Source organism: Pantherophis guttatus, chromosome 7 (genome assembly GCF_059756535.1).
Source record: "Pantherophis guttatus breed Tessera chromosome 7, ASM5975653v1, whole genome shotgun sequence".
Taxonomy (NCBI): Eukaryota; Metazoa; Chordata; class Lepidosauria; order Squamata; family Colubridae; genus Pantherophis; species Pantherophis guttatus.
In genome coordinates this window covers 17,566,451-17,584,574 of record NC_142069.1, presented here as the reverse complement: position 1 = coordinate 17,584,574, position 18,124 = coordinate 17,566,451, and the positions used below count along the sequence as shown (strand labels likewise).

The 18,124-nt window shown below is 43.8% G+C and overlaps 1 protein-coding gene across 2 annotated transcripts in view; it reads right to left on the bottom strand.

Moving 5' to 3' along the window:
• The window catches only part of LOC117655362 (sodium- and chloride-dependent betaine transporter-like), a 75,778-nt gene extending 62,349 nt beyond the window's left edge, over positions 1 to 13,429 (bottom strand). The window contains exons 1-2 of one of the 2 annotated variants that reach the window (XM_034402752.3): positions 13,219 to 13,429; positions 1,848 to 2,059 (exon numbers count right to left, since the gene is read on the bottom strand). In XM_034402752.3, the coding sequence (XP_034258643.2) occupies positions 1,848 to 2,055 (208 nt within the window). In that variant the 5' untranslated portion in view covers positions 2,056 to 2,059; positions 13,219 to 13,429. The remainder of the gene's footprint in view (positions 1 to 1,847; positions 2,060 to 13,218) is intronic. The other variant, XM_087873703.1, reaches the window with a different exon arrangement.
• Positions 13,430 to 18,124: the final 4,695 nt, after the last annotated feature.

The window sequence follows — 18,124 nt, the reverse complement described above, 5'->3', positions numbered from 1 at the left end:
TCTACAACCTCTTCGGCCGAAGAGGTTGTAGAAAAAATGCTTTTAAAAGCCTCTGACGATCCCAACTGAGCCGTACGATCATCAGAGGCTTTTTTTTTCTTTTAAAAGCATTTTTTCAGCCAAAGAGGTTGTAGAAAAAATGCTTTTAAAAATAAAAACAAAAAGCCTCTGATGATTGTGCGGCTCAGCTGGGCAATGGGGGGGGGCAGGGATTTTTGCTACTGGTTCTCTGAACCACTCGCCATCTTTGCTACCGGATTGGGTGATCCGGTCCGAACCAGAAGCATTTCACCCCTGCTATGAAGTATAATACACATATACAGGTAGTCCTCGACTTACAACAGTTCATTTAGTGACCATTCAAAGTTACAATGGCGTTGAAAAAAAGTGACTGATTTTCACAATTGCAACCTTTGCAGCATCCCCATGATCAAAATTCAGATGCTCGGCAACTGATTCAGATTTATGACCATTGATGTGTCCCAAGGTCACGTAATCCCCTTTTGTGACCTTCTGACGAGCAAAGTCAATGGGGAAGCCGGATTCACTGAACAACCAGATTACTAACTTCTCATCCACAGTGATTCACTTAACAACTGAAGGAAGAAAGGTCATAAAATGGGGCAAAATTCACTTAACAAATGTCTCCCTTAACAACAGAAATGTTGGGCTCAATTGTGGTCGTAAATCAAGGACAACCTGTATAAAGGGAAGTCCCTGTATTGTGACAATGTGCCATAACAACCACAAAGGCTATTTAGGTTTGTTAGACTTATACGTCCTATTGTTCTCCAGAAGATCAAGAACCATACCTAGCACTTCCTCTTCCAAATTCTTCCACAAGTTAGATTGGAATGGAAGAGACGGGCTAGGACAGGGGTCTGCAACCTTAAACACTCAAAGAGCCATTTGGATCTGTTTCCCACAGAAAAGAAAACACTGGGAGCCACAAAACCCTTCCCGTACCTGACTATTTCTTGAGCGGCCACAAAACTTGCATATGTAGTTGAATTAAACATTCTGTTTTCTTCTGAAACTTTTCTTGGATTTATCTATGGTTGGCCTACCAGGGTTTGAAAAGCTCAATAAATTGGGTGCCGGCAGGTGTCGCACATTGGCAGTTGTGACACATATTTTGAGTGACAGGGAGCCGCAGCAGAGGGGTGAAAGAGCCACATGTGGCTCCAGAGCCGCAGATTGCTGATTCCTGGGGTAGGGGTAAGTTCACCCTTATTCATTGACATTTCATGGCTTGCATTCTCCCTATATCTGTTCATTTCTTTAAATACGACACCAGTGCTACACCAGTCATATAGACTCTTGCCAAGTATAGTAGATATGTAAAACTCCAGACAACAGCTGCTACTATCAAATAGTCATAAATATAAATAGGAATATTTATGATCATTTGACATGGTCATTATCCATTCTCATTCCTTGTCCGTTCTACTTCTTCCCTAGATCAAGGATTTTGGCACAATTTTAAAACAGAAAGTCTAACATATGGAAGGCTGTGCAGATTTGTGATTTTCCTACTGATAAGGACAAATATGCGGCTCGTAATATTTTGCATTGCCAGCACAAACAATGTGCAAACAATCTGTCACGCCAGATACGATGATGAGATGTTATCTGATGATTCACAGGTTGGTCCATCACCCGATGGCTTTATTGTGAGTTGTTCATTTTACATTGTAAATGTTTATAGCCAGTTTTATGCTTTAATCTCTCTATTGCACATGGTTTGCTAATTTGCAACTTCACATTTGTTTCAAAGCTCTTGCATAATAAGCAACGATCCCAAGCAATTACATGACACTGACAAGTTATGAATATTGGATACTTACCACCTCCGTTCTTGTAGCAGAGATAAGGAAATCGCCAAACGTTTCCCAGACCGATGATCTCTCCAGCCACAGAAAGCACATACTCTACTTTGTTAGTCCACTGGCCTCTTTCTTCTAGCTCATCCTTCCCCTTTTGTGGGTTTGCCTTTGTCTCCGGCACAATCACAGTCCCATTGAGTTCCACATCCCAACTCTTTTTGTTCCCCATGGCCCTGAAAGTTTAGGAAAGAATGGGAGAAAGGAAGATCACATCTCCATACAAGATGCTGGCATCATAGGATGCTTGTTCAGCATCCCGAGCAGGTTTCCTGGAGTGCTTGAAAATGACCAAAAAGAAAAGCCATGAATTTGTTACTTGGAAATGAACAGAAATGGTACAAAGCACTTCGCTTCATGGAATGGGATGGGATGGGATGGGATGGGATGGGATGGGATGGGATGGGATGGAATGGAATGGAATGGAATGGAATAGAATAGAATAGAATAGAATAGAATAGAATAGAATAGAATAGAATAGAATAGAATAGAATAGAATAGAATAGAATAGAATAACAGAGTTGGAAGGGACCTTGGAGGTCTTCTAGTCCAACCCCCTGCTTAGGCAGGAAACCCTACACCACTTCAGACAAATGGTTATCCAACATCTTCTTAAAAATTTCCAGTGTTGGGGCATTCACAACTTCTGGAGGCAAGTTGTTCCACTGATTAATTGTTCTAACTGTCAGGAAATTTCTCCTTAGTTCTAAGTTGCTTCTCTCCTTGATTAGTTTCCACCCATTGCTTCTTGTCCTACCCTCAGGTGCTTTGGAGACTGTGGAAACTGTTTTTCGGATGGCTGAGATACTTCTTATCTACCGCCAACTCTTTTCCATTTATTTTTCCGTCAACCATTTTGCACTTGCTGTGCAAATCAGCCTTGTTGTGCCTCAGTCACCTCACCCTGCATCTTTTGTCATCTTTTCTTACAGACATTGTATCTGGCTAACCAGCTAAGCTGAAAGTTCACTCAAAGCAGATTCCTCCTCCAACTTATTACTTCAGTGCTCAACAGATTGATAACAGTGTTTTCTAAAAGAACCTTAGTTGAGCTGTCATTCCAAATTGTTACTACAAATGCAAATCATTCAGCACAATGGAGTTTTCCCACCCCCGCATTGAAATTATTGAGATTAGCATCAATTCATTGGCACATTAAGGATGAAACAAAGTAAATCTACATTACTATTTTAATTACTGTGACACTATTACTGTTTTAATTACCGGTATTATTTATTTTAAGAGGATGATAACATGATCTTTCTCATTGAATGCTCAAGTAGCAGACTCACCCGTCAATAGATTGCTGTCCCTAACTTTATGATCTCCAGGTTTATCTCCAAATCACCCTAGATTATCCACTTGGGAAGTTAGATGTGCTATAAAGTGACAGAGCTCAAGTCTGCCTTCCCTTCACCATGCTGGCATAAATTTCTTGACCCTCTTGCAGAATCTGAAATCCGAGATGCAGAGCCACAAATGCAGAGGCAGATTCTACTGGAAGAAATTCCTAACAGTGCTAATAATTTAAATATTTTGCAGAGAAGTGAAAGAATTTTTTTCCACTGGATGTGCTGAGATAGAGTCCGATCTGCATCTTCTAGGAATACATTAGTTAGACTTGTAGTGAGAAGAGTATTTTGACTTATGAATTGGTCCCAACTTTCCACGGTGAAATGCCAGACAAACCGTATTTTGACAAAATGATTAAACTAGTGAACCAGAGAAATCCCGAATCCATAGTATACTTGGACTTGAGTAAGGCATTTGATAAAGTAGACCACAACCTACTTCTTGGTAAGATAGAAAAAATATGGAATAGGCAGCATCACCACCAGATGGATTCATTACTCACTGAGATAATCCTCAATGGAACTACATATACATGGGGGGGAAGCATAAGGAGGTTCTGTCTTAGGCCCAGTACTTGTCAACATCTTCATAAATGATGTTAAATAAATGAGGGGACAGAAAGGGAAATCATCAAGGCAAAAAAAGCCAATTACATCCTAAGCTGCATCAACAGAGGGATAGTATCAACGTCACATTAGTATCTCTTTATCCTGCTTTGGTAAAATCACATTTGGAATACTGCATCTAGTTTTGGTCAATAGAAAAAAGATGGTTAAATTTTAGAAAGAGTGCAGAGAAGAGCAACAAAGATTATTAGGGAGCTGGAAACTAAAGCATTTTATGAACAGCTGCAGGAACTGGGTATGTCTAACAAAGAGAAGGACTGGGGTGACATGATAACAATCTTCCAATATTTGAGGGGCTGTCACAGAGAAGAGGTATCTCCAAGGCACCTGAGGGCATGACAAGAAGTAATGAATGGAAGCCTATCGAAGTGAAATCCAACCTAGAACTAAGGACAAATTTCCTGACAATGAGAACAATTAATCAGTGGAACGGCTGGCCTCCAGAAGCTGCAGATGCTCCATCACTGGAGGTTTTAGAGAAGATATTGGACATCCATTTGCCTAAAATGGTATAGGGCAGTGATAGATAACCTTTTCCAGACCGAGTGCCCAAAGCGCATGCACATACCCGCACCCCCAAAATGCAATGCGCATGCAGCCCCTGCATGTGCCCTGCCCCCCTGTGCATGTGTGTGCCCCCGCATGCGCCCCACCCACCCACGCATGTGCATGTGGCCCCCACATGCGCCCTGTCCCCCCATGCATGCATGCACGCCCTCGCATGCACTCTGCCCCCCACGCATGTGGGAGCGCCCCACACACACCGCCCCCCCGTGCATGCACGGCAGAGACCCGAAGAACAGCTGGCCAGCGGGAGGTCCGCACACATGCACGGCGGAGCTGAACTGGGGCGAAGTTCATGTGCCCACAGAGAGGGAGCTGTGTGTCACCTCTGGCACACATGCCATAAGTTTGCCATCATGGGTATAGGGCAGTGATGGCTAACCTTTTTGCCGTTGCATGCCAAAAGCAGGGGGAGCACAGAGGGGTCACGCACATGCGTGCCCACACCCATAATTCAATGCACCCCACCCCCACACACATGACCCCCTCCACGGTCCCCCCACTTTTGGCATGTAATGGCCCAGTGGGCTCAGTAGGCCCATTTTTTGCCCTCCCCAGGCTCCAGAGGCTTTCTTGGAGCCTGGGGAGGATGAAAACAGCCTTCCCCACGCCCCCCCGGAGGCCGCAAACAGCCTATTTCCCAACTTCCAGTGGGCCCAGAAGGCCTGAAAATCAGCTGGCTGGCACGTGCATGCATGCTGGAGCTGAGCTAGGGCAACACTCGCGCGTCCACCGATATGGCTCCACGTGTCACCTGTGGCACACATGCCATAGGTTCGCCATCACGGGTATAGGGTCTCCTGCTTGAGCAGGGGGTTGGATTAGAAGACCTCCAAGGTCCCTTCCAACTCTGTTATTCTGTATTCTAAATGAAGATAATGGAAGAGTGATTTCAAAAGCATAAGAATTAATACCAAGCAGTCAGGGAGTACAAAGTTCCTAATCAATGTTGCATGGCTTATATTTCCCCAAAACAGGAAAACAGGCCATCCAGAAGCTCCAGTCCTGCAAAATAAAGGGCCTTCTTTCAAATCATTTGGCCCAGAACCAGAAAAGGCTGACTAAGCTCTCAGAAGGAGCCAAAATCCAATATCTAAGATATGTCCAAAGCTGATTTTTAACTGGGGCAAAGTCTTCACGTGGAAGCGTAAAACAGTAGAGAAGAACTGGGCACACATACCCGAGGCAAAATGAAATCCATTTGGTAAAGCTTAGTATGAGTCAGATTCTTCAATGTCCACAATATTGGCATCAGAAAAAAGATAAAGTTTGGTAGATCTGCATTCAGCTATTTTCCCTAACTGTGAAAGTGTTATAAAGGCAGATTTAAGCCTGTATAACATAGAATGTGACTTGCAGAACCCAAGTCATATGTCCATATAATTATAGTATGAACAGTAGGGATGTGCATGCATGCGTGCAGGCGTGTGTGGTATGAAAGAGAAAAAGGGAAAAACTGGGGGGGGGGATTTAATAGCATCTCTGAAGTCTATATTGCCAACATGACAAACAAGAGAGCATCAATAGACAAGATAATATTTTCTTTATTGTATATCCAACTCTTTGCCATATCACCTGACTTTAGTCATATCATCTGGTCTAATTAAAGCAAATTAAAATCAACATAAATCCACATCTTCCAAAATCCAGCCTTATCAATTTGCTGGGAAAATGATAAAGGCTACAACAGTGTTCGGAAATGAACCCATCCTAAGTAGAAAATATTGAGCAGGGTTAGAAGAAAGTGTCTTGTGAACTGTGATAGCAAGAAAGGGTGGTAGACAGGGGTGAAATGTAAAATTTGTTACTACCGGTTCTGTGGGTATGGCTTGGTGGGGGGGCTAATGAGACTGGGTGGGCGTGGCCAACTTTTTTTTTTTACTTTTAAAAGCATTTTTTCTACAACCAGTTCTGTGGGCGTGGCTTGGTGGGCGTGGTGTGGCTTGGTGGGTATGGCAGGGGAAGGATACTACAAAATCTCCATTCCCTCCCCACTCCAGGGGAAGGATACTGCAAAATCCCCATTCCCACCCCACTCTGGGGCCAGCCAGAGGTGGTATTTGCCGGTTCTCTGAACTACTCAAAATTTCCGCTACCGGTTCTCCGAACTGCTCAAAATTTCTGCTACCGGTTCTTCAAAACCTGCTGGATTTCACCCCTGATACACACAAAACACAATTTGCAAATAAAACATTGAGACAGAATCTGACAAATAGCAGCTTCTGAAGCTATAAGGGCTTCACATATACATATTCATGCACACAATTCTATTTTATTCCACTAGGTTTATATTAATAAGGCAACATATTTTTCAGTTGGAATACCTTTTAAAATGTACCCTCCACTTTAATTACTGGAGGAAGCAGGGACTATACATCAAACAAATAAATAAAAATGCTTTTGTGCAAAACTTTCTTTAAGGTACAACGTTTTAAATAAATGTCTTTGGAATCCTTTTTAAAAGAGAATTCCCTATTTAATATTTATATGATATATTATTAAAATGTATTTTAAAATATACTTTATGCAGGCCTTTAAAATGTACTCTAAATGCTCTTTAAAAAAAAAACAAACCACTATTTTTGGTATACATTTTTCATAAGAGCCTTGGTACTACAGGGGTTTAAGGCACCCTGTTATTAAGCTTATTAAGACCAGCTGCCTGCAATTACTGCAGGGTTCGAATCTCGCCAAGGCTCAAGGTTGACTCAGCCTTCCATCCTTTCTAAGGTAGGTTAAATGAGGACCCAGTTTGTGGGGGCAATAAGCTGACTTTGTATAAATATACAAAAGGATGAAGGCTATTGCTGAGCACATTGTAAGCCGCCCTGAGTCTTCGGAGAAGGGCGGCATATAAATCAAATTAAAATAAATAAATAAATAAATAAACAAATGTGCATAGTGTGTATGATTTGAATTAATTACTTGGAAAAGTCTTCATTCACTTTCATCCTCAGTTCCTTAGCAATGAAAGTCTGTTTTGAAGTTCTTCAACTCCATTCCCATAGAAGTCGCTGGAAGTCTTCTTTTGCAATCCATTCCATTGACATTTTCTGTCTACCGCAGGGGTGTCAAACTCAATTTCACTGAGGGTCCCATCAGGGCTATCTTTGACCTCAGGGAGCTGGGGTGGGTGTGGCCAGGATGAGTATGGCCATCTCGACGTCACTCATGTTGGGGGCGCCTGTGTGGGTCCAAGCTCCATTTCCAGCTGCAAAGGCCTCCTGCAACCTTCTGCCAGTAAAAACGGAGCTCGTAAAGGCCGCCCACGGCCCTTGCAAGCTCCGTTTTTGCTGGCATAGACACCACGGGCCAATCCTTCGCTGTTTCCAGGGTTGCACTGCGGGCCAGATCTAAGCATCCTGTGGCCTGGATCCAGCCCACGGGCCTTGAGTTTGACACTCCTGGTCTACAGTGTAGACATATACCATGTTTCTCCCAAAATAAGACCCTGTCTTATATTTTTTTGAACCCTTAAATAAGTGCTTGGCCTTATTGCCATGCACTCAAAAGCCTGATTGAGCTTATTATCAGGGGATGTCTTATTTTGGGGAAAACAGGGTAGACAAGATGGGGGTGTTTGGGTGTGTGTCTTTGATCCTTTGATTTTTGCTTAAAAATAAGCTGGTGGAGATTCTCGAAGTGTTGATTTCAGCAGCAAGAAAAGTGAGGTCAAATGTTGACAATGCGCTCAATACTGAGTGTTAAATGACTGCCCAGAATTTCCAAGGATGGTCCATTCAAGAAAAATTAAATAGTTGTCCTTAGTTAATGATACATGGACTGATATGAAAGTCAACATGATAAGGCATCAATCCTTTTGTAGTTTATCACAAACGACACCCAGCCGAGCTAATGTCTACTTGGATTTCTCTGGAAGCCAGTGAGCCGATGTTTAGATCAGGACTGCCAGTCCTGGCTCTGGCAGAACTCCAGTAGTAAAGTCCAAGTCTGAGGAACATACAGCAGAAAGCTAGGGGATTGCAGCAACTTTGCTTTTCATTTACAAAGTGTCTGTAAGAACTTACATAGATTTTCCATTTAATTATTTATAATTTTTATGCCGCCCATCTCCCCTACAAGGTGACTCTACATCAGGGGTCTCCAACCTTGGCAACTTTAAGACTTGTGGACTTCAACTCCCAGCAAGCGGGCTGAGGAATTCTGGGAGTTGAAGTCCACAAGTCTTAAAGTTGCCAAGGTTGGAGACCAGAGGTGGGTTTCAGCAGGTTCTGACCAGTTCTGGAGAACCAGTAGCGGAAATTTTGAGTAGTTCAGAGAACCGGTAGTAAAAATTCTGACTGGCCCCACCTCCATCTATTCTCCACCTCCCAAGTCCCAGATGATCAGGAGGAAATGGAGATTTTGCAGTATCCTTCCCCTGCCATGCTCATCAAGCCACACCTACCGAACCGGTAGTAAAAAATTTTGAAACCCTGTTGGAGACCCCTGCTCTAGGTGGCTTACAGGTTATAAAACAAATAAAAATAATAAATTAAAAGATTAAAACAACATAAAGTTAAAATATTATTAAGAACTACAAACCGAGCTAAGAGACCTAAGAGCCAGACGGGATGGGGATGAAGTCTTCTTACCCTGTCAATCACCTCCAGCAATGAGCACCCTCCTTGGGGCTCCAGGTCAGCTGGCAAAGCCGGGTTTTGATACCCTTCCGAAAGGCCAAAAGGGAGGGGGCAGTTCTCCCCTCCAGTGATAGAATGTTCCACAGCGATGGGGCCACAGCAGAAAAGGCTCTTCTCCTTGACCCCACCGGCTTCACCTTAGCAGACGGGATCTGTAGCAGGCCTCTTCCACTGGCACAAGTAGGGTAGGCGGTCCCATTGCGGAGAGACAGCTCCTCGGATACCCTGGTCCGGGGTGGTATTCACTTACTTTCGCCACCAGTTCACAAATGTGAGCATGCGCCCCCTCTGCGCATGTGCAGAACCTTCCGCGCATGCACAGAACCTTCCGCGCATGTGCAGAGTGTCACAAATGGGATGTGATGATGTCCGGGCAGGTGTGGGGAGCCTCCCACAGCCGCCACTACCAGTTTTCCCGAACCGGATAGAACCGACTGAATACCACCACTGCCCTGGTACTATGCCATGTAGGGCATGGGTTATTGTATAAAGTATTGACAAAATTATTTAAAGTATATCTTGCAAATTTACTGGCACATCTTATCCATAGTCATTCATGCTTTTGTCACCTTCTGTTTGCATTTGTACAATGCACTCTGGACGGTTTGTCCTTGGACATCCAGATGTTGCAACTGTTCCAGAACTCAGCAGCACTTGCAGTTTTGAGTGGTCTTGAAGTTCATCCAAGTAACACCACTGCTGTATGAGATGCATTAGCTCCCAGTTGCTTTCTGGATGCAATTTGAAGATCTGGTTATCACCTTTACATCCCTACTTGGCACAGAGCCAGATTACGTGGGGGATTTGCCTTTCCTTGAGGGTATCAGCCCATCCTTCTAGTTTAGGATGGCTGTGCTCCAGGTCCCCACCCTTAAATGTTGCTGATGGGATCTCAGAAGGTTGCCTTCTCAGTGGCTGCCCCACTGCTCAGACTTTGGAGCATCTTCCTATATGAAATCCAGGAATCCCTATCCTTTTAGCCTTCTGGAGGCTAAAGCATTGGGCTAGGATGGGGGTTGAGCTGCAATGATGTTTGGTCTGGCAGGAAGGGGAATTTTGTTTTTAGCCATGTTTTTATGGATTGTTGTGAGCTATCTACAATCCTAGGACATAGGCAGCCATATGTCCAATAAATAATATACATTTACAAACCTAACGCCATAATCCTCTAATGGGTTGGTTTGGTATTTCTCAACCCCAGCAACTGTATATAGACTTCAACTCCCAGAATTCCCTAGCCAGGATGGGGAAGATCTTAAAGTGGCTGAGGTTGCGAAACACTGGACTAAGTTATTCTTTCTTTCTTTCTTTCTTTCTTTATTATATTTCTATACCGCCTTTCTCCCGTAGGACTCAAGGCGGTGTACAGTCAAGAAAAATATAGATACACAAACATCATAAAATTGCTAATTAAAATTACTAAAATTATTATTATTAACATAATAATAATTCTGAAAAGCGTATACAATATTCAGCGTTGAAATTATTCCAGCAACAACAAAGATCCTGCCTAATGCACCATTTTTTAAAGATAAGTCAAAGGCTGGAATTTGTAATAGTGTAATTAGCTGGTGCTGAAAAATTTATAACACATTTCTCTGTATTCTCACTACCAGTTCCCACTGAATCTAACAAATAAGCAGATTTTGGTTTCTAAATGACAAATCCTGGTGGATCCAAAGCATAGAAGCTAACTTGTTGGAGGATAAAATTGCTCCAGCAGCTTGCAAAGAGTTCAGTTCCAAAGGTATATATTTAGTTATTCTTAGCCCTGGATCATACAGTCCAGAATTTGAGATGTCAACTTGCATTCCCTTGAAAGCAGAACCAATGGGAAGGGACAATTCCCCAACATTTCCAAGGCTGTTAAATCCCCCATGTACTCCAGCCATATGTTATTCATAAACAGTCATCTGTATGAACTGAAAACTCATTTGATCCATGCCTTCTCAATAAACCTCCTCTGTCCCCAGAGTCTTCCAGATGCTGGTTGTGTTTGCTGGGAAATGTGGCAATTATAATCTAATACATCTGGAAGACACTATGTAGATTCAGGATACTTATGCACAGATTTAAAAATAATTACTCTTCAGAGTTGGGATTTTGCTAATTTTTGCAATGCATCAGGTTCTGCATCACCTCCCTCTCCCAGGAAAGTAACAAAAAATGTTTTTCAAAGTATGTTTTTCAATAAAGTTTATTTACACATGCCACCATCTCAATAGATTATTTTTTTTAAATACTAGTTTTGGGGAGAAAGAAATGCACACCTAAATACGCACACAAACATATGGAATGATCATTCATCTCTGCTTTTTAAAAGAATCCTACAGTCAAGAAAAAAAATCAGAAGTAATCCACTAGACTAGAAGTACTGTAGAGTAATCTACCTTCACTTGTCCTCTCGCAGATATAATAATTTCTTCTTGTATCCTTGAAACACTAACAGATAATAATAACAGATAGTATTTCCCATCACATGAAAACAATACAGCTGTTAAAAGTCATAGACACTGGTATCAAACATCTGATTCCATACTAAACAGTCCCCTTTCGGACATGGGGCCAGTCAGAGCCAACTAGAGGTAGCCCAACCATTAGCCAAAAAAAGCAACTGCCTCAGGAACAGCATTAACAGCTTCCTGGCTATAACTCCTTGGTGGCCCAGCTAGTCCTTCTCTTGAGGGACACTGTGCAGCTTCTCCTAAGGCTATGCCGGATGGAAGATCATCTCCCTTGGCCAACGCTAGAAAGCCAAGTGGGCATCCCACAGACTCTGATACATGGAGTATTTATTTATTTATTTATTTAATTTATATACCGCCCTACTCCTGAAGGACTCAGGGCGGTGAACAGCCAAACGGTAAAAATACATAGATACAAAATTTAAAAACAAAGTAAAATTGAATTAAACAAATTTGGCCCGAACGTATTAAAACCCCAATCATTTAAAAAACCAATTAAAATTTGCATAATTAAAAGAGGGAAAAGATTAGGCCAGGCCCGCCTGGTGGAATAAAAAGGTCTTAAGAGCGCGGCGGAAGGTGCGCAGATCCGGGATCTCCGTATCTCCGGAGGGAGCTCGTTCCAGATAGTAGGTGCCCCCACAGAGAAGGCTCTCCCCCTAGGGGCCGCCAGTCGACATTGTTTGGCCGACGGCACCCGGAGGAGCCCCCCTCTATGAGAGCGTACCAGCCAGTGGGAGGCTATTGGTGGTAGTAGGCGGTCCCGTAAATAACCAGATCTTAAGCCATGGAGCGCTCTAAAGGTGGTAACCAAAACCTTGAAGAAGCATTCCTTGCTTCCCCTAGCTCTGTTAAATTTGGAAAGTAGTCATCAGGTTTAGAACCTGCTTTCATGAGGTCACCTTTGTCAAACACATCTGTCAAGTGTGGCAGGACATAGAGAGAGCCAACATGTTTTCTCAATTTAAGACAACCCGGTTCCCAGCCCAGATCTCCAATCCCATTTATCCATGTTGCCTTTGCTGCATTATTTGCTGCCCTTGACCAGTGGTGGGATTCAAGTAATTTAACAACCGGTTCTCTGCCCTAATGATTTCTTCCAACAACCAATTCACCAAACTGCTCAGAAAGTTAACAACCGGTTCTCCCGAAGTGGTGCGAACCGGCTGAATCCCACCACTGCCCTTGATTTTCTTGAACATTGCTTGCCGGCATCCCAGCCTCTCTCTCCTTTCCAGGAGCAAACTTCTTCCTGCCTCTTTCTCCTGAATCCTCGCCACTGCTGGCAGCTCAGCATCTCCTGCAATGCTGTTCTGTACAGAGCTGCAAAATACACATTAGTCTCCAATTCCCCAATTCCCATGTCTCCAGGGTCTTGCCTCATCTCTTTGGCTCCATTCACTTTCTGGTTTTGGTGGAAAGATATCATGAGAAAAACAAGATTCCTGAAAGCTACCCTCAAACCAGCTCATTTTCTTCAGCTGGAGCCCCTAACAAAACAAAACCCGAGATTAAATCCTCTTGGAGGGCCTGGTTTTTCCCACTGAGTAAACTAATGTTTGGGGGGGGATGAAAGATTGCTTTACACTACTGTTCACACACAGTAATTTTCCCTCCGACGCCCAGATGTATAAGTTCTATTAGGTTACCAAACATGGAACGGGCAAAAGGAAAAGTCACTCACCTCTCCTCTCAACTTGTTCCCCTAGAAATCAGCTGTGCAATAGAATGAAAAATGAAGAGGGGAAGAAGTTCAGGGCCATGTGGAGGAAAAATCCCGTTGTTTGAGCAAGCCGTGAATCTGCTCCTCCCTCTCCCCTCCTCCTTTCCCTCCCCTACACTACAAGTGATTTCAAATAAATGATCACCAGAGGTCTGGGGGGTGGGTGGAGGTCTGGAAGGAAGCATGTGTGCGCTTGCTTGGATGTTTGGTTGCAAAGGGAGGGAGGGAGGGAGGAGGAAGGGGAGACACCCACAGCTGCTCCAGCCTCATAATATTTCTCCCCTTTATGAAGTTATGCAAGAGGGAGGGTGGATGGGGACGGGACCTGCCAACAGGCAGGTTGGCTGGCAGACAAAACACAAAGAATTAACTTCTTAGGGTATTGAAGGGGGAAGGAGACGGACGTTTTGCACATACTTGCAAGGAGCCTCTTTTTTTTTAATAGGGCTGGGGTTCAAGACCACAAATGCAGCCCTGTGATATAAATGTGTCTGCTTATGTGTGTGTGTGTGTGCCTGCCTGCCCCCCCCCCCCGCATCTGGGACATTGCGTTATGGATTTCATTTGTATTCCCTGCCTTGTTTCCTTCAAGAATTTCAGGCGTGGATATTAGCCCTACAATAGCCCTTTGAACGAAACACAGCCGAGGGCGATTGGCAGACTTTCCTCATTGACAGGGGAGCTGAAGAGAGTTCCTTGCATTGAACAGTCTAGCTGTCTTCTGTTGTTGTTTTTTTCTCCTGCCCGGCCAATGTTCAGAGAATGCTAGGCAAGAGGCACCAGGGGGTTTCTAATGCCCTTGTCACCTCCCGCCTGAACTACTGTAATGCTCCCTACATGCCCTCGTCACCTCCCGCCTGGACTACTGTCACTCATGCCCTTGTCACCTCCCGCCTGAACTACTGTAATGCTCTCTACATGCCCTCGTCACCTCCCGCCTGGACTACTGTCACTCATGCCCTTGTCACCTCCCGCCTGAACTACTGTAATGCTCTCTACATGCCCTCGTCACCTCCCGCCTGGACTACTGTCACTCATGCCCTTGTCACCTCCCGCCTGAACTACTGTAATGCTCTCTACATGCCCTCGTCACCTCCCGCCTGGACTACTGTCACTCATGCCCTTGTCACCTCCCGCCTGAACTACTGTAATGCTCCCTACATGCCCTCGTCACCTCCCGCCTGGACTACTGTCACTCATGCCCTTGTCACCTCCCGCCTGAACTACTGTAATGCTCTCTACATGCCCTCGTCACCTCCCGCCTGGACTACTGTCACTCATGCCCTTGTCACCTCCCGCCTGAACTACTGTAATGCTCCCTACATGCCCTCGTCACCTCCCGCCTGGACTACTGTCACTCATGCCCTTGTCACCTCCCGCCTGAACTACTGTAATGCTCTCTACATGCCCTCGTCACCTCCCGCCTGGACTACTGTAATGCTCTCTACATGCCCTCGTCACCTCCCGCCTGGACTACTGTAATGCTCTCTACATGCCCTCGTCACCTCCTGCCTGGACTACTGTAATGCTCTCTACATGCCCTCGTCACCTCCCACCTGGACTACTGTAATGCTCTCTACATGGGGCTCCCCTTGAGGAGCACCCAGAGGCTCCAACTGGTCCAGAATGCAGCCGCGCGGGTGGTTATGGGAGCGACATGGCGTTCCCATGTAACACCTCTCCTGCGCGAGCTGCACTGGCTCCCGGTGGTCTTCCAGGTGCACTTCAAGGTCTCAGTTACCACCTTTAGAGCGCTCCATGGCTTAGGAACTGGGTACCTACAAGACCGCCTTCTGCCACCAGTAGCCTCTCACCAGCCAGTACGCTCACACAGAGAGGGACTCCTCAGGGTGCCATCGGTCAAACAGTGTTGACTGGCGGCCCCCAGGGGGAGAGCCTTCTCTGTGGGGGCACCTGCCATTTGGGACGAGCTCCCCCCAGAGATACGGAGGATCCCAGATTTACGCACTTTCTGCCGTGCCCTCAAGACCTTTTTATTCCAGCAGGCTGGGCTGGCCTAACTCCTTTTAATTGTTTAATTTTAATTAGTTTTTTTAAAAAAAACAGGGGTGTTTTAATCAGTTTGGGCCAAATTTATTTAATGTATTTTAAATTGTTTTTTAAATTTTATACTATATGTGTTTTATCTTTGGCTGTTCACCGCCCTGAGTCCTTCGGGAGTAGGGCGGTATATAAATCCAAAATAAACTAAACTAAACTAAACTAAACTAATATTTAACAGAATAACAGAGTTGGAAGGGACCTTCTAATCCAGCCCTCTGCTCAAGCAGGAAACCTATACCATTTCAGACAAATCATTGTCCAATCTCTTCTTAAAAACCTCCAGTGATGAAGCACCCACAATTTCTGGAAGCAAGTTGTTCCACTGATTAATTGTTCTAACTGTCAGGAAATTTCTTCTTATTTCTAGCTCGGGCCTCTCCTTGTTTACTTTCCATCCATTGCTTCTTGTTCTGCCCTCAGGCGCTTTGGAAATAGGTTGATCCAGTGGTGAAATCCAATTTTTTTTTTACTACCGGTTCTGTGGGCGTGGCTTGGTGGGCATGGTGTGGCTTGGTGGGTGTGGCAGAGGAAGGATACTGCAAAATCTCCATTCCCACCTCACTCCAGGGGAAGGATACTGCAAAATCTCCATTCCCACCCCACTCTGGGACCAGCCAGAGGTGCTATTTGGCCAGTTCTCCAAACTACTCAAAATTTCCGCTACCGGTTCTCCAGAATCTTTCAGAACCTACTGGATTTCACCCCTGGGTTGATCCCCTCTTCTCTGGGGCAGCCCTTTAGCTTTGGAAGATGGCTATCATGTCACTCCTAGTCTTTCTTTTCATTAAACAATCCCTGCAACCATTGTTCATGTGTTTTATATAATGCAGAAAGGCTAAATCCCACAAGGTCACAGATAAGGAGCCTCTTTACACAATGCTTTATAATGTAGCCCACCTCAATCCTGTCTTCTCAAAACCAGTTCTCTCTACAATGGTTGCTCTTTTGCTCATGCACAGAAGATCACACAGCTAGCTGGTGTTGGTGGAAGAGACATGTCCGATCACCAAGTCCAAGAGGTGTGGAAGATACTAATGACATCGAGTTCTCATGAAATATACCAGGAAATATCTTACCTTCCATGAAGTACGCAAGGAGAAAAGTTGACACTTCATCCAATAAAGGTCCTTCACCCCTATGTCAAACATATCACTAAAGTGAATAATTTTCTAGCGGATACCTACGTATTGTGAACTGAAAATCAAGCAGGAAATCCTAAAAAAAATAATTCAAATTATGTTTAAGAATGTCTTTAACGCCATTTCTTCTTCCCTTTTTTTTTTTAAATTAACATAGGCGGTAGAGAACGTGACAATCCCAGATATCTAAATTAACGCTTGTTCCCATGCCAGCCTACTTTTGCATGGACAACATCTGTGATAAGATATGGCCGGAAAGGGAGAAACTTCTTAGTGTAGCTCTCCATCTACACAATTCTTTCTCTGAAGACCACTGAGGCTTTTAATTTTCCCAGTTTTTAAAATATAGTCTATTTTGTCCTGCAAGTTTTTGAACTGTGGAAGGATGTCTCATGGGATCCAGACAGGTGTGAGTGTGTGTTGAATGCTCCCCCACAAAGCCAGAGTGAAAAGGTTTTTGGATCACCTATCCACTCACTGGTAAAATCACACTATAATACATTGAGGTATGTTATCAATCTGTGTTTAACTCCTTTGTTACATGCCTGAAAAGTTTATCTGAGAGGTGGCATATAATTTTTTTAAAAATTAAGTTAAAAGTTATTTAAAGAAGTATCAAGACTTCTGAAGGTTCAATAGTTAGGACAAAGATGATTGTTCATTAGATGGGGCTTTTCTAACGTTGTTGCATTATTTAAAATGTTTAAAATAAAAGCTGGGGATGAATGACCTTCTGAAATTCTCCCTTGAATGTGTGGGCCTCAAGGACTGCAAAGATGCCTGTTGCAGATGAGGTTCCATTTCTGAAGAAAAATCAGGTTCATGATTTGAAAGTGCTCTTCAATCTTCAACAATTCAAGTAGCAAGAAGCATCTGTACCCAACGACATCTATTACATATCAACTTCATATGATGTGTATCAAGATTTTATATGTCTTGACTTTCTGCAAAGTGCTTTAAAGGAGGCTGCTTTTCAAAGCTGTCCAGGAAAAAAAAATGGGGTAAAGTCAGTGGTGGGATTCAAGTAATTTAAGAACCGGTTCTCTGCTAAATCTAATGATTTCTTCCAACAACCAGTTTGCCAAACTGCTCAGAAAGTTAACAACCAGTTCTCCCAAAGTGGTGCGAACTGGCTGAATCCTACCACTGGGTAAAGTTAAATTGTAGGGTTATTTCTGAAATCCTAAAGTTATTTAGATGATGAGGTAAGACCCTTTTGAAGATACCTCAATTGCTAAACCTAATTTTTATAGTTAGAATAACAGAGTTGGAAGGGATCTTGGAGGTCTTCTAGTCCAACCCCCTGCTTAGGCAGGAAACCCTGCACCATTTCAGAGAAACAGTTATCCAACATCTTCTTAAAAACTTCCAGTGTTGGAGCAGTCACAACTGCTGGAGGAAAGTTGTTCCACTGATTAATTGTTCTGTCAGGAATTTTCTCCTTAGTTCTAAGTTGCTTCTCTCCTTGATTAGTTTCCACCCATTGCTTCTTCTCCTGCCCTCAGGTGCTTTGGAGAATAGCTTGACTCCCTCTTCTTTGTGGCAGCCCCTGAGATATTGGAACACTGCTATCATGTCTCCTCTAGTCCTTCTTTTCATTGAATTAGACATACCCAGTTCCTGCAGCTGTTCTTCATATATTTATTTAGTTACTTAGAGCAAGC